Below are 25,280 nucleotides of genomic sequence, written 5' to 3'. Positions count from 1 at the left end.
GGGGCTTAGAGAGGTTGGGTAACTTATTCAAGGTCATACAGCTGGTAAATACCAGAGCCCCAGAGATCCTGGTCATCTGATTCAAAGTCTAACTCCACTGTCTTGGGATGCAGCCCTTGGAAAGAGCAGTGTGGGTGGGATTGCAGGGGTGTGGTGGGGTGGAGAGAACTGGGTGGCAGGGGGAGTGCCAGAATTGTGACCTTGGTTTCAGAAAGACTGGGGGGGCAAATGTGGAGCTGGGAAGTTATTTCAAACCTCTGGGTTTGAGGTTCTTGGAGCCAGTACAGTGGGACTGAAGACCCCAAGTCTGCAGGATCTTAGTTGAGGGTTCTTGGGGTGAAGGCTGTTAAAAGAATTCAGCCAAGTAAATTTGAAGATCTAACAGGCATTATTAAGTGATTCGTAATTCAGGTAGCAACCCATCTAGCAAGTAGAAAGGAGCTCTAAGGAACTGTACAAAAAGGGAGGTTTTTATAGGAAGGAGGGTGGGGCAAGGAAGTTACTAGCAAAAGAAAGGATTATTTCAGGCAAGGTCACTTTCCCTTAGGGGAAAGAGCAGGGGGTCTTACCATGCAAATTACCTCATCTTCCTTTGGCGGGGGAGGGGGGGATGGATAGTCTGCGTGTCAGATTACCTCACTGAATATTGCTGACTGACGGTTAAAACTACATTTCTGGGGGAGGTTGAAACCATAGTTAGGTTCGTTGTAAGCCCTGGTTTGGCGATGTAACATAGGATAAGTGACTCCATTTTGGGTCTATGATTTTCTTTTTTTTTTTTTAATTTATTTTATTTTTTAAAGATTTTATTTATTTGACAGAGAGAGATACAGCGAGAGAGGGAACACAGGCAGGGGGAGTGGAAGAGGGAGAAGCAGGCTTCCCGCGGAGCAGGGAGCCCGATGCCGGGCTCGATCCGGCATCAGGACCTGAGCCGAAGGCAGTCGCTTAAGGACTGAGCCACCCAGGCGCCCCAATGGTTTTCTTTTTGACAAGGCCTTGTGGCTGGGGCCAAGGGTGGAGGTTGGAGTCCTGGACTGAGGCCCAGTTTTTAGGATCCCCAGTTCCAAGAGCTTGGGTCTGAGGGTCCTGGAGTCCAAAGGCTCCAGCTGTGGGGTTCAATTCTGAGGACCCAGCTCTTAGATTCTTGGGTCTGAAAAGCCAGGATTAAGGGTTCAGAAAAACCTGAATCTTACGGGCTGGTTTTAGAAAGTTTCTGGGTCTGCAGGGGTCGGACTGAGGGTCTCATCTTGAAGGTCCCTTTTCTGGGTCTTAGGGTCCTTGGGCCCGGGAGGCCTGGGTGGGAAAGGTCCAGCTGTAAAAGTCTCAAGTCTGGCAGTCCCGGCCGAAAGTGAAAAGCCCAACATCGCAAGGCTTGGTTTGGTAATCTTTAGGCCTGAGGGTTCCTGGATCGCAGGGCTCAGGACGCCATGTCTTCGGATCTGAGGCTCTCTGGACGTGGTGGCTTAGGGTGCAATGTCCCGGGTCTGAGGCTGGATGCTGAGGGTACCGGGCCTGCGGGCGGCTGCGAGGAGCTTGGAAACGCGGGTCCGGGGCAGCGGCGAACGCGGCAGTGTGGCGCTAGGACCCCGCGGGAGGCGGCAGCGGGAAGGGCGGCCAGTATGGACAGCGACGGCGGCGGGGCAGCCGGCGCTAGGACCCTGCGGGCGCGGCGGGTGGCGGCGGCGTGTGGGGCGGCGCGTGTTGACAGCGGCGGCGGCGGCGGCGGAGCCGGGCGGCGGCGGGAGTCGGCGCCCCTGGTTCCTGCCCCTGGTGTCGAGGCGGTGGCGGACGGGCGTCCGGGGATGGCCTTCATGGAGAAGCCGCCGGCCGGCAAGGTGCTGCTGGACGACACGGTGCCGCTGACAGCAGCCATCGAGGCGAGCCAGAGCCTGCAGTCCCACACGGTGCGCGGCCCGCCGCTTGGGCGGGCGGCGCGGGGCGGCCCCGGGCCGCGAGAGGGCTTCGGGCGGCCCGGCGCTGGCCGGGCTGGGTCGCCGGGGCGGGGAGCGGGGCCGGGGGTCGGCGGCCCAGGCCGGGAGGGTAGTGCGGTGGCCGTGGCTCTGGGACAGGGGCCCCGGGGCCCAGGTGAACTCAGGTCTGCAAGGGCCGGGGGTGGGGATCGCAGCCCCGTGGGCCAAGCTGGAGGAGGGGCTCGGCGGTGCGGCTCCGAGTTGTAGGGGGTGTTGGATTCCCGGGCCCACCTTGGCCAGGCGGAGTAAAGGGAGCGCTTGGGACCCTCTCCTCCGCTTCTGCCCGCCGCCAGCCTTCTCTTTGGGGCCGCTGAGTTTTACTCCCTTCCGCTGGGGACCTGAGTGGCGGCGATGTGGATGTGCCGGGCCAAATGGAAGTGTGACTTTAGAGCCTACTTGTTGGGATGGCAGAGTGTAAGCGGCTGGGGTCTGCAGCCCCAGTTGCTGGGCAGCTGCTTGGCCTGGGCGCAGGGAAATGGTGAGGGAGGCAGTCTGGGGTCCTGCTGAGGCAGGTATGTGAGTGTGCTCCTTCCCTCCTCTAACCTGTTCTTTAGTGGGCAGTGGTAGCATTCATTTGAGTTTAAAATCCACTGGAGTAGCATAAAAGAGTAATAGGTCCTCACAGTAAACACAGGCAGAATTCATTTCTGTTACCTATACTGTCTTTTATGGGTCTTTAAAACCAATGTTGTTTTCATTTGCCTGTACCTTTTTTTTTTTGAAAAGCATACTGTGCATTGTAATTTACAAGCAATAAACCTAGGAACCAGCAGAAAAACAGGAGCTGCCAGCCAGGGGGACTTTGGGAAATAATGAATGGGGAGAGAGAGATTCCTTAAATTGTAATGTTTTGTCAGGTCACCAAATCAGATTTTGGCTCAGAGGCTTGTTTGTTTACCATTGCAGTGTGTTTAGGGTTCATCATCTGGAGGCTAAAGCCCCACAATAGCCTTCTGTTTCTCTTTTTGTTCAAGCTGTTCTGGTGACTTCAAAGAGATCTTTTATTCTGTTGTATTAAAGTGGGACTTTTTTGAACCTTAGTTTCCTCTTCCGACAGCCGTGCCTTGTAGGGTTTGGATTGTTCAAAGTGTTCATTTCCAGTTAGGAAAATGATTATATTTTTAAAAAATGTATTTTATGTTTTCGTTTATCTTTAATCCTGTTTTACAGACTTGGGAGAAGGCACTGTGTTGGACAGAATCTTTACCCTCTGTAATGTATACCTATGGGAGTATGGGTTAAAGGTTGAAATTTAGGGCAGGTGTTCAAGAATAAATTCTGCTATTAAACTAGATTTTTGACTTGACTTTTGGCAAATTTGGGGGGAGAGGGGTTGAGTCTTTTAGGTTTATTTTTTGCTGAAGGTAGAGAGATGCTTATAAATGCTCACAGATCACTTCTTCCAGGAAGCATTCCATGATGGCCACTGCCCCATGCCCTGTGCTCACTTCCACCTTAACCTAGATCAGTTTATTCTGAAATTATTTCTTTAGTTTTCCTCTCCCCCAGGTTATGAGAGGAGGACAGGTGCTTAATTTTGGGTCCCAGTCCCTGGTGTCTGATAGGATTTCATATGTGTTTGTTGAATGAATATAAACAAATAAATTGCAACCTTACTTTGCCTCTTTTTTGTTTGTGTAAAACAGTAGTGGTGAGAATTGGAACAACGTGGCATCTGAGGTGCTAAGTTAAGGGGGTCAGCGCTTCAGCAAGGTAGTGAAAGATGTAATAGGATTCTATTTTTACTGCAGAGCTTTTCTTTAAGAAATAACATAATTTAGAGTAGAGAATGGGAGTCCCTATAATGATGACTGATCACAAAAGACAGTGACTCACAGGAGACCCATAGAGGCAGATGTGAATGAGTAAAAAACACTGTAGCATTGTCTTGCGCAATTTTTGACTGTTCTATGTTCTTGTCATTTTAGCTGTAGAATTGGAGACTGGGAAATGTTGCATCAGCCCTGAACTTTATTGAGAAAATCATATGCTGATGCAGACTTTCTGGATTATTAGCCCCTTATGAGTAAGTCCCTTTAAAACAGGAACTGTTGGAAATTATTTTGGAAAGAAGTAGTTGTTAATGGTGGCAAATGGAAGAAAAGAGCATTGTTTTCTATTGGGAAAACTGAAGGTGGCTTTTCTACTTGTTAGCTGAAGGGAAATGGTGTCCCAAAAGTCAGAGGTCAGTCCTCCCTCTGAAATACTGAGCTCCTTGGCTGTAGGATAGAAACATACAGAGAGAGTATATAGTAGACAGCCTTTGAGTTGGAAGAGGCAAGACATTAATACAGTTTTGGGCAGACACTTGCTAGTCTGTGACGTTGTTTGGGCAAGTCACAAAGAGGTTAACTTTTTGATGTGTAGTTTTATGTTGTAAAGAGGGTAATAAAAGCCTGCTCTGCCTGCCTTCCAAGGTTGTTACAAAGATCAAATGAACTAGTCTTTATGAAGTATTCGTAAAGGGCATTTCTTTCTTCTTCCATCTATTCACTCCCTGGTGAAATAACTTCCAAAGCGTTAAACAGGGTAAAGTGTGATTATCGAAAATAGCTGATTTTTATCCAGAGTTCCTTCCCCTTATCAAGGTTGTTTAGCTTTGGGAAACAGAATTTACAGCAGAAAATTTTAGGTTACATAGGATTTAAAATTTAGGGACTTGGAGGGGGGGAAATTCTGTGGGTTGGAAAATACAGGTGCCAGGATGAAGGGAACACAAGGTCACCACCAGAAAGGCATATTTAGATGAGAAACTGGCAGAGAGGGCACAGATTGGTAGATGATTCTGTTCCTGACTGTGGTCTGAATGATTTTATTTTCACTTTTATGGAGCACAATGAATTTGGCTTCAGGAAATACACCAGGCCTCTGCTGCAAGGAAATGAAACTTCCATAAAATCAGAAGGGACCATAGTTAGGGAGGATGCTTTCAGCCTGGGGTGGGAGGAAAGGGAAGGATTTTCCAAACAAAAGGAATTTGAATAAAAAGCCGTACAGGTGAATTGTGGGAAAGTTTGGGGGGAACGAAGAGAAAACAAGGGAAATATGGACGTTCTTGGCGATGTGAAAGGGAAAACTTCTAAAAATCGATAGACTGAAAAAATGCTTACCTAGCTGAAATAGAAACCAGAGGAAACCGACAGTTTGGGAGAGAGTTGTTATCAAATATGCGTATCAGATTTTTGCTGGTCAGTGTGCTGTAGTGTGCTAACACTTCATCTCGGTTTTCTCCTTTTAAAATACTCTTCTGTGAGGTTCATCTGAATCAAGGCCCATTTACTCTGCATTTGGTGCATTTTGTTCTTGAGAAACAAAAGATAATTTTAGTGATATTTGAGGCATAACAACATTTTTTAAATCTGGGAAAGATAATATTACATGTTGAGATCTTTACTGAAAATGGGTCTCTCTTTGACCTTTGATTTTTGGAAACTGTATTCCTGCACAGTTTATTTATTCAACAGTACTCATTAATTCGAGAAAAATGTGTTGTGTACCTACTGTGTGCCAGACACATGCTGGAGATCTGGTGGTCTGCTAGATAGCACCTGCTTTCATTGAGCTTTTGTTCTATGGGATTCTGAGATCTTCCATTTCCCAAGGTGTTGACAAGTCAGAGTCTTTACCTGTCATAACACAGGTGGTTTTGAAGTTCCTTTTGTGGCTTGGATTATTGAGCCTCAGCTTTTTAATCAGTGGCCTTTTTTATATAGTCTTTTAAACTCTATTCATATATCATCAGAATACCTATTCAAATGTGATGTCAAATTAGCAGACCTCATTGCCTTCAGGGCCTGACATTTTAGGCAACCCAGTGCTCAATATCAGGATCTATCTGGGCTTCCTTTTGGGATGCTATTTGGAAGTTTCTTTAGAATTCCAGGTTATACTGACTACTTTAGAAAATTCCTTGAAGATATTTGCATAGGCAAATGCAGACCAAATGATAGTTCCTCATTTTATAATAAGATAATAAGTTTTCTTGAAATCTGCTTTTTTTAAAGATTTTATTTATTTATTTGAGAGAGAGATGAGAGAGCACACACAGAGGGAGAAGTAGGCTCCCCACTGATCAGGGAGCCCGATGCGGGGCTTGATCCCAGGACCCTGGGATCAGGACCTCAGTCGAAGGCAGATGCTTAACCAACTGAGCACCTAGCACCCCAAGTTTTCTTGAAATCTTATCACTTGTCTTCTACTTACGTATTTTTCCCCACTTGTTTTTGAAACCTGTAATGGATGCAGTTACAAAAGTCTGAGTTGGAACGTTTTAGATAATGGTAATTAGTTAATATAGAGATTGTAAGTAAACTGTACCTATTGAAGTCAATTTTTTTGCAGACTGATTTAGGGGCTGGTGATTTTTTTTTTGAGAAAAAGAGCGTGCAAGTGGGGAGGGGTAGAGGCAGAGAGAGAACCTTAAGCAGGCTTCACACCCAGCACAGAGCCTGATCTCACAACCCGAGATTATGACTTTAGCCGAAATCAAGAATTAGATGCTCAACCGAGTGAGCCACCCAGGTGCCCCTAGGGGCTGGTGATTCTTAATCCTCATTTATCACCTCTTTTGAGGATTATCCCACTAGGAAGATTTCTTGTAGTAGGAATACAAATAAGAAGCTGGCTATAGTTACTTGGAAGAAACATGGGATTCTGGGGCTGAAGTTTATTTTAGGAGAAAAGATCTTATGTGTTTTGCTCCCTAGGGGAATATCGTAAATATTCACCTATGTGTACACAGCTTCCATATATTTGTGATCTTAATAAGATTGTTCAAAATATGGATTGTTGATTGGTGGTCTAAGTGGGTTGGTTCATTTGGGCCAACTAGAACAAACCTGTTTTCTACTGAGGCAGGTAGTGGTTCCTTTTCAAGCTGCTGGAGGTTTCTAAGTGGCTTCACATGAAATGAGGCTCCTTTATGTCCCAGCTTTTGGCATCCTGAAAACAGGAGAGCTGAACTCGAATATTGTTTTAGAACTCAGAAGTGCTTGAGTGCTTGCGGGTGTTGTAGAAGAGAGAGTAATAGTTTTTTTCCGTTGTTTTTCCCCTGATATTGGAAGTCATCCTTGTCAGTGACTTCTTTTACAAGTAAGGTGCACATGGTAGGGGAAATTAAGGTATGACTGTCATCGGAGGAGATGACAGAGCCCTTCATTTTCACTTTGAAAATTTTGACTAAGGACTAAGGGACAAGCACTTTATCTGGGGTAAATACGTGGACCTCTGGAGGGGAAGAGTTTGTGCAGATTGACCATTTAGTCTCCAGCTGATCTTGCTGACTACCAAATTTGGGGTGAGTCTGTTCATTTCCAGCTGAAGATCAAACTGTCAGGTACTTTCTCCTGCTTACCAAGAGTACATTTTTACTGTTGTCTTCAAATAATTGAGTAGTTATTTTTTGGTGGTTAAGAAGGTATTCCTATTAGTATAATATTAGTTTGGGGAACCCATTGCAAGAGGAGTCTTCTAGAAATTTTTTTTTTTTAGTAACAGCTTTATATATAATTCACATACTGTACAATTTACCCATTGACTAAACAAGTCAGTATAAATATATTCACAGAGTTGTGTACCTATCTCCATAATCAGTTTTAAAATTTTATGTATTTATTTTAGAGAGAGAGAGAGAAAGAGCAGGGGGGGAAGGGCAGCAGGAGAGGGAGAGAGAATCCTCAAGCAGACTCCCCGCTCAGCCCAGAGCCTAACCTGGGGCTCAATCCCAGGACCCTGAGATCATGACCTGAGCCTGACTCAGGAGCTGGCTGCTTAACTGACTGAGCCACTCAGCCCCCCCCCACCTTTTTAAGATTAATTTATTTATCATAATCAATTTTAAAACATTTTCATTACCCTGAAAGGAAGCCCCATACTGTTTAGCCATCACCCTGGGAAGTTTATAACATTGCAATATGCTAAACTCAGGACATACTCTTAGCACAAGTTCTTTACCTCTCTGGATTTACCTCCTTTCACAATCTTATCAGAGAGACAGGTTCTTCATAAATGCTCATACACATGTTTAGATAACCTCCCAGAACCTCCCCGGCCTGAAGCCTGCTCTTAGGCAGTGAATCTTAGGGTAAGAATCACTGCTGAAGGTTTTTCAGACTGCAAACTTGGAGAAGAAGCATGCATCTAAACAGTTCACCTTGCTGCCATGTGAACCCTGCTTTCAGGAAGCCGTGGATTTGGAACAATAGATGAATTCTGTCTTGTTGGTATGAAAGAGTTACTCTGGGTTGCACCTTGCCAAGCGCATTGAGCTGTAGGTGCCAAGATGACTTATTAGAGGAGCCCAGTGGGAGGGCAGAGGGCTCTGTGCTGGAGAGCAGGGTGTTTGCGCCCTGGCCAGCTCTCTGTTTATGACATCTCAACAAGGCTGCCCGCATTTCTTTGGTGTGGCTCCTCAGAAACTGGTCATTTCTCCTCAGTTCAGTCGAGGCTGTTTTGGGGTAAAGGGAGGAGGCAGTGAATAGAGTGTTGGTATGGGACAAACCTGGGTCTAAAATGCTGGAACCATTCGGAGGTGGAAAGGGAAAGCAGTGTTGTTCTGCAGGCCTTCCTTAGAGCCTGCCCTTTGCCCAGGTGACAGGTGACTGGTGGGCAGGGATGCGGTGCACTTCAGTCCTGCAGAGGGAAATGGAGCCTGAAGCGGGCCTGCTCACACCACACCGCTAGCCTGGCGGGCATGACCGCTCTCACCGTCCCACTAGAGCACAGGGGAGGGCTGGCTGACACATTGCCGTGCTCTAGGCATCGCTGCGTGTGACCTTGTAGATACCACACTCTGTAACAGCCTTCCTCCGTTCTTCACTCCATGCTGCTTCTCGAGCTCCGACGGGCACTGCGGTCGGTGCTGGGGATGCGGTGGTGAGCAGGCCCGACTCCAGGAGCTCTGAGGCTGCTGAGCGTCTGAGCAAGCAGGACACACCTCTGTCCCTTCCCACTCCTTAAATGCTAAGGGGCATATGGGCAGCTTGTTCTGCCTCTGTCCGTGTCTTTCTCTTTGAAGTCCCCCCACCGCAAATCCAGCCCTTCCTGTCTATGTATTGTTACTTTGATTCCATTTCAAACTAGCTCATTCTCTAGCGTATACAGTATAGATAGTAAGCATTCAATAAATGTTTGTTGTGTAAGTGGATTTGTTGTATGATTACAGTTATCTGAGCTGCAACTCAGGGAATCCTTCCTGTGGACAACTACTTTACCAAGCTGCATTTGCTTTTCTTTATTTAAAAAAAAAAATTTTTTTTTAAGGATTTTATTTATTCGAGAGAGACAGAGAGAGCACAAGCAAGGGGAGCTGCAGGCAGAGGGAAAAGCAGACTCCCTGCTGAGCAGGGAGCCCAACGTGGGGCTCGATCCCAGGACCTGGAGATCATGACCTGAGCCGAAGGCAGGCGCTTAACTGACTGAGCCACCCAGGCGCCCCATGAAGCTGGATATGCTTTTCCTTCCTCTGAAATTCCCATTCAGCTTTATTGGTTCCAAACGTACATACCTGTTCTTTCTTCTTCTTCTTTTTTTTTAAATATTTATTTATTTATTTTAGAGAGAGAGAGAGTGTGCACATGCGGGGGGTCAGGGGAGGGGCAGAGGGAGAGAGAATCTCAAGCAGACCCAGTGCTGAGCGTGGAGCCTGACGCAGGGCTCGATCTCATGACCCTGAGATCATGACCTGAGCCGAAACCAAGAGTCGATGCTTAACTGACTGTGCCAACCAGGTGCCCCCATACCTGTTATTTCTTACCACTTTGTTTTCTATTTAATAATCTCTCCCTCCCACACATGTGAAAGTGTAAGGCAGGAACAGAGGGACAATACCTTAGTGACATTGGACAAATGGTTTAATCTCTCCAGCCCGTTTCTTTGTAAAGTGTGGATGGTAAGTATGTTAGTGCTGCTGTGAGGATTAACCGAGCTCACACATGGAACATTCTAACCAGAGCTCAACACGTAAGTATCAGCTGTTTTGATGTAGTGTATTACCTCTGTATTTGCCAGAACACTAGTAAGTTTTTAGGTACTAGTACTTGCTGGGCACTCAGGTATGCTCAGCGGAAAAAGGAGAATTGTTTATTTAAAAGTTTGTCTCACTGTCAGCCGTGACTGCTTTGCTAACAAATGGCAAAAAAGAGACCAGTGACATGTCAAAGAGCAACTCCCCTGCCGCCTTTTTCTCTTTCGCTCTGAAGGAACCTGTTTTGATAGCCAGGCCTGGGGGCTGCAGCACGGAGTCCCCTTCTGGGGCCGGCCACTGAACTGGCAGATGGGCTCCCAGAGGCCAGGCCTGAAGGGAGGCGGGCCCCTGGCAAATGCCCGTTTCAGCTCTTCACATCCCAGCTTTTGTTCGTCACCAACATCGGTGTAGGCACATTTGACCTCCAGCAGCAGGGTGAGAAAGTAAAATAGAAAGCCCTCTGCTTTGTTCTTTCCCCTGACAAGTAGACCATGCCAACTGACATTTGTGAGGGGGTGGGCTGGGGGGCAGCTGACATCTTCAGAACGCTGCTTCCTGAGAAATGCTCTTCTATTCCGGAGAGCCCTGCTGAGTTCCTTTCCCTTAAGTGCCACGCACCAGTAGGCAGGCTGTGGGCACAGACACCAGGTTTGGGTGCCTTTCACTCTGAAGCACAGAACTTCTTCCTTATCCGAAAGCAGCCTCTACGGTGTTGGGAACCTTAGCAAGCACCTGAGGAGTCTCCTGTGAGCTGGGCACTGGGCCGTGTATTAAGATTAAAAGACGAATGAAGCAAGGAGCTTATATCCCAGTAGAGGTGGCAGACGTATAAACTAAGGGTGAAGTAAGGTGTTGAGAGTGCCAGCCCGCCTGGGAGCCAAGAGGGGCAGTGGGAGTGGCTCCAGCCACCCAGGTCCTTCCTGGGGCTTTGGGCTGAACAGCCTCTCAGAGAACAGCTTCTAGATCAGCACTCCCCAGGCTTGAACTTGCAAACTCCTTTCATAGTACTTCTGAATTGTAAAAAAACCCAAAACCCTCTGGAAGTGATTTTGAATTAAAAAAATATTTTATTCAGATTAGTACATTATTAAAAATTATATTAATGTTTGGGATCTGAATTACACTGTTTTTTGAAATATGAGAGGCAGTGAGAATTGTGATAAGGTGAATACAGCTTACAGCACTGATAATGAGCGTCTTCAGACAATTTGCAGAATTACCAATTTTATGATGGTTCTCACTTGTATTTCTCACGAACTTCTCACTTAACTCATATTTTACCATTGGCATTCCTAATAAAGCCTATCTTTAGTCATGGTACATTAATGGGTGTAAATGAAACCATGTATGACTCAGAGCAAAATCAATTAAAAAGCTACGTAGTGGCCAAAACCATGATAAACCAAATAAACCATGAACACACTCATCTGATTTCTATGACTGGCCCCATGTTTCTTGTGTGTTCACTTGGAGGCTCTTGGTCTGTTCTGGGTTAAAGGGAGAAAATTTATATATATTTTTTAAAGATTTTATTTAGTTGTCAGAGCGCGCACAAGCAGGGGGAGCGGCAGGAAGAGGGAGAAGCAGGCTTCCCGCTGAGCAGGGAGCCTGATGTGGGACTCAGTCCTAGGACTCTGGGATCATGACCTGAGCTGAAGGCAAATGCTTAACCAATTGAGCCACGCAGGGATCCCAATGGGAGAAAATATTTATTTATTTATTTATTTATTTATTTTTAAATTTATTTTATTTGAGAGAAAGAGAGAGTGAGTGAGAGAAAGCACAAACAGGGGGAGTGGCAGGCAGAGGGAGTGGGAGAAGCAGGCCTCCCCACTGAGCAGGGAGCCCAATGTGGGGGCTCGATCCCAGGACCCTGGGATCATGACCCGAGCCGAAGGCAGACGCTTAACCGACTGAGCCACCCAGGCGCCCCGGAGAAAATATTTAAATAATTGTTTTATTGATGTATTTATTTATTTATTTATTTATTTATTTATTTATTTATTTATTTATTTATCCCCATACATTACATCATTAGTTCTAGATGAAGTGTTCCATGATTCATTGTTTGTGCATAACACCCAGTGCTCCATGCAGAATGTGCCCTCCTCAATACCCACCACCAGGCTAACCCATCCTCCCACCCCCCTCCCCTCTAGAACCCTCAGTTTGTTTTTCAGAGTCCATCGTTTCTCATGGTTCGTCTACCCCTCCGATTTCCCCCGCTTCATTCTTCCCCTCCCGCTACCTTCTTCTTCTTTTTTTTTTTCTTAACATATATTGCATTATTTGTTTCAGAGGTACAGATCTGAGATTCAACAGTCTTGCACAATTCACAGCGCTTACCAGAGCACATACCCTCCCCAGTATCTATCACCCAGTCACCCCATCCCTCCCACCCCACCCCCCACTCCAACAACACTCAGTTTGTTTCCTGCGATTAAGAATTCCTCATTTATTGATGTATTTTTTAAAAAGTAGAAATACAAACGGAAGCCTTGTAGCCTTTAACACGTAAATCCTTCCAGAGACTCTAGTTGTTCATCCTATTCTAAACCGTTACTAACCCACCATAAGGATCTCAGTTTAAAATACTAAAGAATGACTAGCTATGTTCTCTGAGGCTAGGTTGCATTTGCAGACTTCAGTTCATTCAGCAGATACTGCTGTGAGCATGCCCCTTGTTCTTGGCACTGTGCTAGGCACTTGGGGTGCACATCGGAGCAAGACAGATGTGGGCCCTGCCTTTGTTTGTTTATTCCAAAAGGATCTGTCATGGAGGATTCTGGTGTGGGGTAAAAGATGGGAAAGGGAGATTGGGGCCAGCTGTGGGGCCCCTTAGAGGCCAGGCTCAAGTTTCTGAATAGCAGTGAGGGACTTGAGCGGATATGTAGCATGTGGAAGTGGTATTTTAGGAAACTTAATTTGCTGGTGGTGAGTAGGGGTCCGTGAAAATCGTGAAGGGAGGGGAAAGGAGAGTCCAGAGTGGTAGTGAAGCAGTGGGCTTAGAAAGGCCACATCAGGGGTCCCTGGGTGGCTTAGTCGGTTAAGTGTCTGCTTTCGGCTCAGGTCATGAGCCCAGGGTCCTGGGATTGAGTCCTGCATCGGGCTCTCTGCTCAGCAGAGAGCCTGCTTCTTTCTCTCCCTCTGCCTGCCACTCTGCCTACTTGTGATCTCTCTCTCTCTCTGTCAAGTAAGTTAAAAAAAAAAAAAAAGAAAGGCCATATCAGGTCAGTGGCACAGGGGAGAGAAGGACTGGAGAGAGGGAGGAATGCAACAGAGAAGTCTGCTAGGTAGAGGCCGTGAGGGAAACAAAGGCACCAGAAATGATTAGAGAAACAGTCCTGGTCTTCCCAGGAAGATCGTGAGTCTGAGTTTGGTTCTAGAAAGTTCAGGCAATACTGAAGAGGCAGTGGCACTTGCCATGATAACAGCTAGCATTGTTTAAGCACTTAATACGGGCAGGGCCCAGCCCTGTGCTAAGTTCCCTATGTTACTTACCTCATTTCCTGAGTTGGACAAATTTGGGCCCCCATGTAACCACTGTAACGTTTTCATCTCCAGATACTTCCTTGAGGCCTCTTTGCAGTCAGTATCCTTCCTCTGATCCCTGGCAGCTGCTGGTCTGCTTTCCGTTACTGTCATTTCACCTTTTCTAGAGTGTTATATATAAATGGCATCTTATAGGGTATAATGGTTTGTGTCTGCCTTCTTTCACTTAGCATAAAGCTTTGAGATTCTTTCATGTTGTCGCATGTTTCTTTTTATTGCCCAGTAGTATTTCACCGTTTGTTATGCATTCATTAGCTGGTTGACATTTGGGTTGTTTCCACTTTGGGGCTATTGTGAATAGAGCTTCTGTGAGCATTGGGTACCAGTCTTTGTGTGGACGTACTTTCATTTCTCCTGGGCAAATACCTAGGAATGGAATTGCTTAGTCATATGGTAAGCGTATATTTAACTTTAAAAACAAAATTGCCCGAACTCTTCTAGATTCTTACCTGATTCTCGTGGCAACTCTGGATTGAGTTCACTATTATCTCCATTTTTCAGTTGGAAGAAAATGAGGTGCAGAGAGGGTAAGTAACTTGCTCCAGGCCATAGGGCTGGGGGCGGCAGAATGGTTTGTAGGCCAGTGGACATTGAGCCATCCCTGGCCTGATCTATTATTAGGGCCCGCAGAGTAGTGGATCTGTTTGATGGCCCCATGAAGCCCAGGCCTGGACGAGGATGAGTTAGGGGTCCTCTCCTGAGCCACAGAACCAGACACTAATTTGGGTTGCCATTTTCTCAGTCCTCCCATCCTGGCTGCAGAGGGGTGGACTTAGTTCATTACATGCAGCGGAGGCTTTAGAGCAATGCAGTCCAACGGAAATAGAATGCAAACCACGTATGTAATTTTAAGTTTTCTCGTAGCCACATTAGAAAAGTAAAAAGGAACAGGTGAAATGAATTTAAATAATCTGTTCCTAACCTAATATATCCAGAATATTATTTCAGTAGATAATCACTATAAAAACTATTAATGTGTTTTATGTTCTTTACATCATACAAAGTTTTTGAAACCTGGTGTGCGTTTTACAATTACAACATACCTCAGTTGGGACTAGGCACATTTCAGGTGCATGATAGCTCCATCCTGCTTGTGCCTACTGTACTGGACAGCCCAGATGCAGACATGAACAATAATATCCAGATGTGCGGTTGCTAATATGGAAAGAGATTCATCTTATTTTAAGTGAGGGCAAAAAAGCAAGTCATAACATACTATGTTTAGTGTGCTCGTGTTTTCATAAATATCTAATGTTTATATCTGCAAACAACCTATAACTCTACTGGCCAGTGGCTACAGTTAGCCACTTAGACTACTTACATTTAATAAAATTAAATAAAACTTAAACTTCAGTCTCTCAGTCAGTGGCCACTGTGGTGGACGTCACAGCCTTAGGTCAGTACTCTCTCCAGACTGCTGAGCCGAGTGAGAAGAGCTGAGCGGAACCTGCCCATCCTGCAGCCAGTTGGGCTCTGTGACCATTGAGACCCAGAGCCTTCATGGTTTCTGACAGAGTAAAGCACAGGACAGAGGTGCAGCTGTTGTTGGAGTTTTAACAGGAGCATAGTGTGGAAACAGAACAGCCTAGTCAAAGACTCTGTTCCCTTCTGGGACAACTGAAGTTAACCACCATTCACATTGCTGGGTGCCACTCCAGAAGCCTGATGTCCACTTGAGGCACGTTCATCTAAAAATGTTCCCCTCTGCTGCTTCAGAACCTGCCTCATGTTCATGGGGGAGCTTATTTAACCTTGGGAAGAGAAAAGAACTTTCCCACTTGTACACAGCTTCTGTGTGGTGCCAGATGACATTCACCCGCAGTTTGTGAGCGTGCAGGAGTGGGCAGCTTGCTGAGCGCAGAGGTCTCCGAGTCAGGAGACTGGGCCGGGAGGTGTGTCGAGAGCTCTGCGGCTGTTTCTTACTCCTCTTACCCAGGCCTGGGTCCCCGTGGTCCGCAGTCTGCCCCTCACTCTCTCTGGGCTCTTCCTCACTTGAGGGACTGGTTCTGCCTGTGTAGCTGACCTCTCCAGCAAAATGAGGGGTGTATGATGTGTAAGCGTCCTGTCTCAGGCTGCAGGGGGTAGGAAGAGCTGTGCCCTGGGTCAGACAGGCCTTGGGTGGAGTCCATTCTCCTGACTTCCTAGCTGAGTGCCCTTGTTTAGAGCACCTGCCCTCTCTGAGAAGTGGGGTTCTTGTGAAAGAGATACAGTGACATGTACCTCCAAGCACTGTGGGGAGTTGGGATAAGCTGAGGAACAGAAGAGTTAAGTGCTCCACGAACGTAGCGGTTACTACCTTCAGCTCTGAAGAGGTCGACAGCAGCGTGGTGTGTAGAGTCACTGACATGGTTGTGATTGGGACTAGCATCTCAGGAGGACACAGGGATTCTTTTAGGAGAGGCAGAGTAAATTTATGTGCAGTCAGCCCTCCCTCATCCTTCGTGATGCTGAGCAGTTCTACTCCGTTGAAAGCACTAGGGACTTCCCTAGCTTGACTTCCCCATAGTTTCAAGCTCCTTTCCCACCAAATATTTTACCACCCCGGATACTAATAGAATTAATTTGTTTGACCTTCATCTTCTGTTTTTTCAATCTCTCCAGCACAGTGAAAGTGCTGGTGAGTCATAAAATGACTATAAGTTCCCTCGCCAAAGGAAAAAAGATGAGAGCTTGCATTTATCATTGATAATGTACTGTGCTCTTATCCGAGCTCAGATCATCTCAGTCCTTATCACTCAAGACTCTTCGTTTGAAAGTAGAATGTTTTAAATTACGTGTGTAGCAAACCAAGGAACTTTTGGAAGAATTGTTTTTCCTGGTTAGGAAAGTAAAATATGCTCATTGAGGATAACCTAAAAAATATGAAAAAAATAGCTAAGAGAATTTAAACCACACATAATTTCACTCCAGAGATAACTGCTGTTAACATTTGTTGTAGTTCCCTCTTCTTATCAATGTTATCATTGTTTTTTATCCTTTTAGAATATTTGACATTACAGCATACACATTGTCCTGTGTAATGAAAAATTCTTTTAATACGCCATTCTAAAGGCTTGCGTATTCTTCCACTACATGATTATACCATAAACAACATAACCATTCTCTTATTGTTGATATCCGGGTTTTTTTAGGGTGAGGCTTTTTACTTAGCTTCCTTAAAAGTGGATATAGAAGGGGTTCCTGGCTGGCTCAGTTGGTGGAGCATTGACTCTTGATCTTGGGTTGTGGGTTTGAGCCCCACGTTGGGTGTAGAGATTACTTAAAAATAATTTTTTTTTTTTAGAGATTTTATTTATTTATTTTGACAGAAAGATAGAGAGCACAAGCAGGGGGAGCGCCAGGCAGAGGGAGAGGGAGAAGCAGGCTCAAAGCTGAGTAGGGAGCCCGACGCAGGGCTCGATCCTAGGACCCTGGGATCATGACCTGAGCCAAAGGAAGGTGCTTAACTGACTGAGCCACTCAGGCGCCCTTTAAAAATAAAATCTTAAAAACAAATAAATAGGTAAATAAATAAATGTGGGCATAGAAGCTGGGACAAGAGGAGCTGGAGTAATGGTGTTTGCTGTCAGAAGTCAGAGACTGATAAAATTATTTCCTGTGTTCAAAGGGAATGGCTGCCTTTTGTTGTTCCCGTGGTGCTCCTGATAGTGCTGTGACCATCTCATGTGCTTGCTGATTAGGGCCCTGGTGTATTCACCCGTACACACCTTGTGTTTGCTATTTCTTAGCAGAAAAAAAAACTAAGTTCCAAAGCTGGCCTCTATGCTGGGTGCTGGGTAAGTATACAATCTCATCTAATACTTACTGCCATCCTGTTGGAAAGGTATGATTTTGCAGATAATAAACTGAGGCTCAGAGGCTCAGCAGAGTTAAGTCACAAAACTAGTAAGTGGCAGCTGGGCTTTGAATTGGGTCTCTGTGACTGGAAAGCCAGGCCCTCTCCCCCTGGGGACTTTCTGTGGTGGCATGGGGGAGGGGCGCACAGTGTGGCTGATCAGCACATCAGCCTCCAGAAGGCTCTGGGGCCCTACCTAGCACGGCGGTAGGCAGAGAAGTGGCCCCAGGAGGAGGAACACTTCCTTCCTAGCTGGTACTCAGGTTGGTACCAGCTGAGGGCGGGAGGGTTGAGGAGTTGGCCACCCTCAGAGACCAGAGTCCCCATAAACATCATTATTTCCAACCAGATCGGAGTTTGTGTGTTTACTGTCTTTTCTAGCCAGCCAGCTAAATAGTGGTTCTGGGAGGTTATGTTCACTGCGTCTGTTTCTACACTTTTAGGGCGTCGGCCCAAGAAATTTGAGGATTATTGGAGGTCATATTTCATTTTTAATTACTATTTGAGCCCGAGATTTTTGAGGGTTTTTTCCCCTTTGCTTTGACGTAAGATGGATTCCCATCTTAGCAAATTATATAATTTGCTTTGGTGTCATTTAAGGGTCCTTGTACTACAGAATGCCATAGGAACTACTGTTTAAAATGCCACGTTCATTCTCTAGTCATGTCTGCGGCTAAAAGGATTTTTGAGCCCTGCTTTGCAGTGTTTCTCCTAGCTGAAACATCGGCTGGCTATCTTTGAAGTCGGTGTGGAGACCAGCTCCCGCAGCAGGGCAGGAGACTGTCCCGCAGAGGAGAGCTTGGACTTCAAAAGGCCTGGAGAAGGAAGAAGCATGCTCAGTAAGGCGGTGGCACCTCACTGCAGGCATCAAAGCACGTTTATGATGTGTTCCTTGCCCCTTCTGGGAACACAGAGTAGAAACTGGAGAACTTGCTTTGCATAAAGGTGAAGCACACAGTTCTATGATTCAGTTTAGATTCAGTTGGCTTTACTCACCTGCCCAAATTTAGGTTAAGATAGTGGTGATTCTTCATATGCCTTTTTTTTTTGAAGATTTTATTTATTTATTTGAGAGAGAGAGAACGTGCTGGTGCAAACAGATGGTGGGTGGGCGAGGGAGAGGGAGAAGCCGGCTCCCCACGGAGCAGGGAGCCTGATGCAAGGCTTGATCCCAGGACCTAGAGATCATGACCCAAGCTGAAGGCAAACACTTAACCGACTGAGCCACCCAGGCTCCCCCCTTCAAATGCCTTTTAAAACCCTAATGTTTTCATTGCTTTGGTGGCAGGTTTTGCACATTATTGGAGTGCACAGCAATGAGAATATAACACAGGTACATTTCAGCCCTGAAAATCTGCAAATGAAACAACAACAAGTAATGAATATTTAGCAGAGTAAGGAGTAATCATTAATTCTAGGTGAAATATTAAGAATTGTAAGCAGCCAGGCAGGTTGCTGGTGAGCTGAGCAGAAGTCCTGCAACTGAGAATTTCCTCGGAGACCTTGTTGTCCTTCAGGGTGATGTTGCCCACTACCCGTGAGCTGTGGCTCTTGTGCTGTGTGATACCAGGGGTTTGAATATTGAGTTTATAACGGGATGATAAATCAGGGCTTGGAAGATCCATGGAAACTTTTTTTAAAAAATTATTTTTTATTATTTAAGTAGAGTTGACACAGAACTCTGAGAGCATGAGAGGGGGGTGGAGGAGCAGAGGTAGAGAGAGAAGTAGACTCCCCGCGGAGCAGGGAGCCCGATGCAGGGCTCGATCTCAGGACCCTGGGATCATGACCTGAGCTGAAGGCAGACACTTAACAGACTGAGCCACCCAGGTGCCCTGTGACCTAGTTATTTCATAACTGGAAGTTTGTACATCTTAATCCCCTTCACCTATTTCACCCATGCCCCCACCCCCATGGAGATTTTCTTGAGCATGCTGTTTGACTTTTCCTAGATGTACGTACACATGAAAAAGCAACATGCTTCTTCCTTCCCAAAGGAGCGAGCAGTCAGTTAACAAATTCCCACAATGAGTATTTGTTGCACTTCTACTACGGGCCTGACCTTGTGCTGGGTGCTGTTTGCAATACAAAGAAATATGTGATTCTAGCCCTTGAAGAACTTAATTCAGTTGGAGAGAGTCCCTTCTCTCCCCAGACATAGGTAGACATAGGACAGAAATAGCAGTAACATGATTAAACAGCTGACCTTGCCAGGTGTTGACTCTAGAACAGAGAAAGAGGGGAGTCAGTAAGGGATGTTTAGGATACACAGAGTCTGACTGAGGAGAGGAGGGTTTGAGGAGAAGGAAGGGTTAGAACACTTTGGTTGGGTGATAGCAGAACATGGAAGCTAGGCTAAGGAGTTGGGTTTTATTCTGTGGCCAGTGGGAGCCCTGGAAGGTTCCTGAGTAGGGAAGTAGGATGATGTTGGATGTCCAGCAAGTTCACGCATGCTCAGTGTTCTTTGCAGGCCTTCCTATGAAGGGAAAGTGCCAGGAGGAAGTGGGTTTGGGAATGAACTCAAGAGAGTGGTGTGGCTAGCTGGAGACCGGGCCTCCTACCCCGGAGCTACCACTTTCTAGTCAAGGCATTTGCCCTTTCAGAGACTCCTTGTCCCCAGCTGCAAAATGAGGGTAATGGTTCCCATCGACAAGGAGGGGTGAGGGTAGGGATGGAGGAGGCTGTGAGGTTTGGTGGGTGCTTGGCTCATTTGTTTCCTTCCTCTCTTGAGAGGGTTTTTATTTTTACAGTGTAAAGCTGTTTCCTTTTCAAGAGGTTTAGAACCGTGGTTCTCGCCCCTGGCTGCACATTAGAATCACCTGGGGAGCTTTTAGGACCTACTAATGCCTGTGTTTCAGCCAGACAAGTTAAATCAGAATCTCCAGGAGGGAGGGTCAAACCATTAGTATCCTTTTTTTTTTTTTTTTAAGTTCTCTAGGTGATTATAGAATGCAGCAGGGTTGGCACCCTCTGCTTTAGAGCTGATGATGTGGGAACATGGACAGGTAAAATATCTCCAAACAGTTGCTCTCATCTCTCTGTACTTTGAGTCTCTGAGTAAATCTGATCTCTCTGCCAAAAGGGAAGGAAGAAGAATTATGTGGGTTAACCTAGTTTGAAGGTTTGCTTAAGTTTTGGTTTTAGCTCCTTTAACACATCTTTTCCTCCCAAAGTGATCTGTGTTTATAGCCTCATTAATGTCATTTGGGGCCAGACAGATTCAAAATAAGTTTTCCTCCTTAGTTTTTCCTACAATTTCATCACCGAAGGCATTTTTGGATATCAGCTGTTGTGCAGGGAAATCTTAAATACCTCTCTGAAAACTCAGGAAACAAAATGCTAGTGAGGATGCTTACTTGGAAAATGGCCTGTGTTGGAAGCATTAAGCAACAGTTGTGGAAATGACAACCCCAACCCCGCCCCCCGCCCCCCAGGATTGGAGTCAATAGGTCAACGTCATTAGAAATGAACCACCTGAGTTCCACCAACTAGTGAGGACTCTCATCTTTCAGGGCTGCAGAAAGAGCTCAGGGTGCCCCAGGTCCCCGAGGGTTGCCAGTCATGCGTGGCAGGTGGGAAGGTCTGGGGAATCAGGTACTTGGGTTGCACTTCCCACTCAGCTGCTTCCTAGTCGTGCCACCTTGGACAGCTCACTCAATTTAGCTGAGCTGAGATCTACCCTCTAGGCTAATGTGAACATTGAAAGAGAAACGTTGAGTAAAGGGCTTAGCAAAGTTCCTGGCACAGGATTGGTGCTCACTTCTCTTCTCTAACCTCACTTAAGTCAGAAATTCTGTGGTCCTGGGGCCTTTCCAGTTGGAAGAACTGCGCCAGACCACACTGACTAGCCAAAACACTAGGGCTTGACAGGGTGGCCACCCTGCCCCACCAAGATAAAGGGTGTGGTGGCGTGAGGAGGAGCAAGAAGAAGGCCCTTTGGGGAAGTGGCGGCAGATGGTGGGTTTTGGCGGCAGGTGTAGATCTGTGTGACTCAGGCTGCGCTACAGAGCTCTTAGCTTTCCCTTTGTTGCCTGACGGGCCTTGCCGGTTTGTCGTCTCTTCGATACACACTGCAGTTTCCATTGCACATCAGAGATGGTGGGGCAGATGCGAATGGTTCGCTGGAGGATCCTGGGCTGCTGACTGCAGCTCGGGAGGAGGAGGCCTGACTTCAAATGTTGGGTTTCTGCTAGTCCCTAGGGCACGCTTCTCTCTGTTTTAATAAGAGCTACCACCGGTTGCCAGCAATGGACAGCTGTGCTGTGTTTACTGTACAAATTTGAGGTGAAAGTATTTCCTTTTGGTCAAGTGGAAGGTGGTATCAAGCAAACTAAAAAAAATTCAAATGTTTTATAGTTAGGGACCAACTTGTCTTATTGAACTGGAATAAAAATATTTCTGAGCAGGGGTGCCTGGCTGGCTCAGTCGGTAGAGCAACTCTTGATCTTGGGGTTGTGAGTCTGAGCCCCAGGTTGGGGGTAGAGTTTACTTAAAATATTTTCAAGTGAAATCACCTTATATTCCCCAGTGTCTTTCTGTATCTGTTACCTGATGGCAGATGGGACTTGGGGACCACAGGGAAGCCTTAATGGGTCCTAATGTGTTTTTACACAATGGGTGGTGCTTTCAGGCCCCTGTAACTAAGCAAAGTCTAGGTGGACACAAGTGTGTTACAAATGGTGTTGTATACGAGGTACCAGTGGGCTACGGCCAAGGGCAGATGATGACAGAGGTAACCCCCAGCACCACCCTGTAACCCAAGCCTCCATGGACTGGGATGACTGGTTTCTCGATGCACCTGAACCTGGGTTTCTCAACCTTGGCACTAATGACATTCGGTGCCAGGTAGTTCTTTGTTGGGGGATGGGGGTGGGCTGTGCTGTGCACTGTAGGTGTTTAGCATCATCCCTGACCTCTATCTACTGGATGCCAGTAGCACTCCCCTACCCCTTGTGACAACCAAAGATGTCTCCAGACATTGCTAAATGTCATTTGGGTCAGAATCACCCTCTTTGGAAATCACTGGCCTAATTTTTTTTTTTTTAAGATTTTATTTATTTATTCATGAGAGAGAGAGAGGCAGAGGGAGAAGCAGGCTCCCCGCAGAGTGGGGAGCCCGATGCGGGACTCGATCCCAGGACCCCGGGATCATGACCTGAGCCGAAGGCAGACGCTTAACCATCTGAGCCACCCAGGCGCCCCCTCACTGGCCTAAATTTAAAGAGTGTCTTGGCACAAACTTTAATGAGGACGTCATTTTGGCTATCACAGTCTGACATCATGACCCAGGTATTATCTTGTAGTTACTGCTTCCCTCTGCCAAATGCTTTTCCCAGTCATTATTGTGTGCCATTTTATAGACAAGATTTTTTTTCAAGACAATATAATAATCATAATCAATAATAGCCAACTTTATAGGGTATCAGTGAAGGGACTTCAGGAATACCTTAGCAAGACTATTAGCCTGATAGTGCTGGGATCCTGGAGTAGGGACAACTCTAGAGGCATATGGAAGACTAGAACACATAATGATTACTGTCAGTTGGGGGGAGGGGAGAGGAATAAAGGGTGAAGAGCATATATGAAGGAATACAATGAGAAGATGTTTGCCAATTGACTGAATAGTGTAGACATAACCTATTCTGGCACAAATATATGTTCAGGAAGTTCTGAATTTTATTAAGTAAACTCTACCCTCAGTGTGGGTCTAAACTCACGACCCTGAGATCAAGAGTCACATGTTTATAGACAAGTTTTTTTAAAAAATCTAAATTGTGTGTCTACAGAAGGAAGGAATGGAGTCAGACTGTACCTTTCTTGTTCAAACTTACACCGCAGCGTGGAAGAAGTACAGGGATTGGAACGTTATGGGTGCTTTAGCGGATGTTTACTACTGGTAGCAACGTCTTCGGAAAGCACAGTTCTGAACTTTAAACTCAACGTATGTAAAGCGAGACAGCCGTGTTTATTCAGTACCTACCAAGTGCCCAACACTGAACCGGAATTTTTGAAATTAATGTTATTCCTCTCATAAATCATAGTGAACTAATAGACGCTAGAAGTGATTTTTGAGAATTAACATTTTCCCCCAATTTTAGGCATCAAAAAAGCTTGTTGATGTGTAGTTGTTTGAAGTACTCAATTATATGTGCTAATTTCAGCTTGCCTCTGAGAATGTAACAGCCCAGAAAATTTGCCAGTAAGACAACCCTGGAAAAAAGAAAATTTCCAACCTAAAGGATTGCTCCCGCAAATTTAAGAATGTCAGAAGTTTTTAGCATTTTATCTGTATGTATTCAGAAATAATTGCATTAGCATATTGCTTAAGAGATTTACCACACTACACAAATCAGTCTTAAAATATTTATTTTATAACCCCATATGAACCCAACTAAGCATAGCGCCAGGTACACAGTTGATTCACTCATAATTGAGTGGATATTGTTGAATTACCATCCTTAACATTTTCCTAAGGAGGCAGGAACTCCTGCTATGAGAACTTTATCAACCTTTCTTAAATAAACAGAATGAAAATGAATGATAGTGCACTAGATCTATTTTAAAATCCAGTCTCCAGGTTAACAATACTTATTTGGCTTTGTTTTCTAAATCCCCTATTTAAATGAGAATTCAGTAGAAAGGATTTGTTGAATACTGTGTTGATAAGCATTTGTTGAGTAGTGACTGTCGGTAATGCCTAAATCATACCACCCAAAGATATTAAAACCATTCTGAGCATTTGAGGAAAGAATGTCAACATTCTTATATGATTTAATCTATACCTTCATCATGACTCCCTGTGTATATAGTCCAGAAGGCTGGACTAGGTCTGTGTTTCCTGTTTACCTGTTAGTAAGAATTACCTGGGGAGGCTGTTAACACATCTAATTCCTAGGGTTCTATCCTAGCGATTCTGATTCAGCATGTCTGGTACAAAGCCTGAGAATGTGTATTTTTAATACCCTCTCCTCTCCCTCCTCCTTAGGAACAGAGAGATGTTAATGATCAGGCAGGTGGGGGGGGGGGACTGTCTCTGGATTTGGTTTCTCTGGAAAATGCCATCACTGCCTCTCTATTCTACCCTTTCACTTGTTTTCTTAATCTTGGCCTTCTCTAGCTGATGATGCATATAGAATGCAAACTCTGAACACTGAAAATCGTGGATCTTAGTCTTCTGATTGCTACCACACCTTGTTTTGAATGCCTAAGTTCAAAATTTTTATTTTAGGTAATTATAGATTTACATGCAGTTGTAAGAAATAATGCAGAGAGATCCCATATGTCCATCACCCAGTTTGTTTCAATGGTACTATCTTGTAAAACTGTAGTTCAGTAGCACAACCAGTACATTGACATTGATACAGTCAAGATACAGAACATTCCCATCAATGCAAGCATCCCTCAGGCTGGGGTGGATGGCTGATGCACTACAGAAATTTATTTTTCACAGTTCCAGATGATGAGAGTCCGAGATCAGGGTGCCAGCATGGTTGCCTTCTGGGGAGGGTCCTCTTCCTGGTTCATGGCTGGTACCTTCTCAGAGTATCCTCGTGGTGGAAGGGGCAAGGGATCCTTCTGGGGCCTCCTTTATTTGGCAGTAATCCCATTCATGAGAGTTTCATTCCCGTGACCTAAGAACTTCCCACAGGTCCTACTTCCCAATACCATCATCTTTGGCCGTTAGTATTCAACATGAATTTTGGGGGGACACAAACATTCAAAGCATAGCACCTCACTTTGCTTTTCTATAGCCACACCTGCTTCCCTCCCCCCCACACCCTCCTAATCCAGCCTTAACTCTTACAACCACTAATTTGTTCTCCATAGCTATCATTTTGTCATTTCATGAATGTCATATAAATGGAGTCATATAGTTTATAATCTTTTGGGATTGGCTTTTTCACTCAGCATAACTGTGGAGATTCATCCAAGTTGTTGTGTGAACCAGTAGTTTATT

The 25,280-nt window shown here is 45.6% G+C and overlaps 1 protein-coding gene across 7 annotated transcripts in view; it reads left to right on the top strand.

Moving 5' to 3' along the window:
* The first annotated feature begins 1,698 nt into the window (after positions 1-1,698).
* The window catches only part of PXK (PX domain containing serine/threonine kinase like), a 109,468-nt gene continuing 85,886 nt past the window's right edge, over positions 1,699-25,280 (top strand). For 5 of the 7 annotated variants that reach the window (XM_034996729.1, XM_034996728.1, XM_034996727.1 and 2 more), the window contains exon 1: positions 1,699-1,907. In XM_034996729.1, the coding sequence (XP_034852620.1) occupies positions 1,806-1,907 (102 nt within the window). In that variant the 5' untranslated portion in view covers positions 1,699-1,805. The remainder of the gene's footprint in view (positions 1,908-25,280) is intronic. The other 2 variants (XR_004677762.1, XR_004677761.1) reach the window with 1 other exon arrangement.

The sequence above is a fragment of the Mirounga leonina genome, unplaced genomic scaffold, assembly GCF_011800145.1.
Source record: "Mirounga leonina isolate KUSES-001 unplaced genomic scaffold, KU_Mleo_1.0 Mir_94, whole genome shotgun sequence".
Taxonomy (NCBI): domain Eukaryota; kingdom Metazoa; phylum Chordata; class Mammalia; order Carnivora; family Phocidae; genus Mirounga; species Mirounga leonina.
Note: the sequence above shows the minus strand (reverse complement) of the source record. Positions and strands in the feature narration are given on the sequence as shown.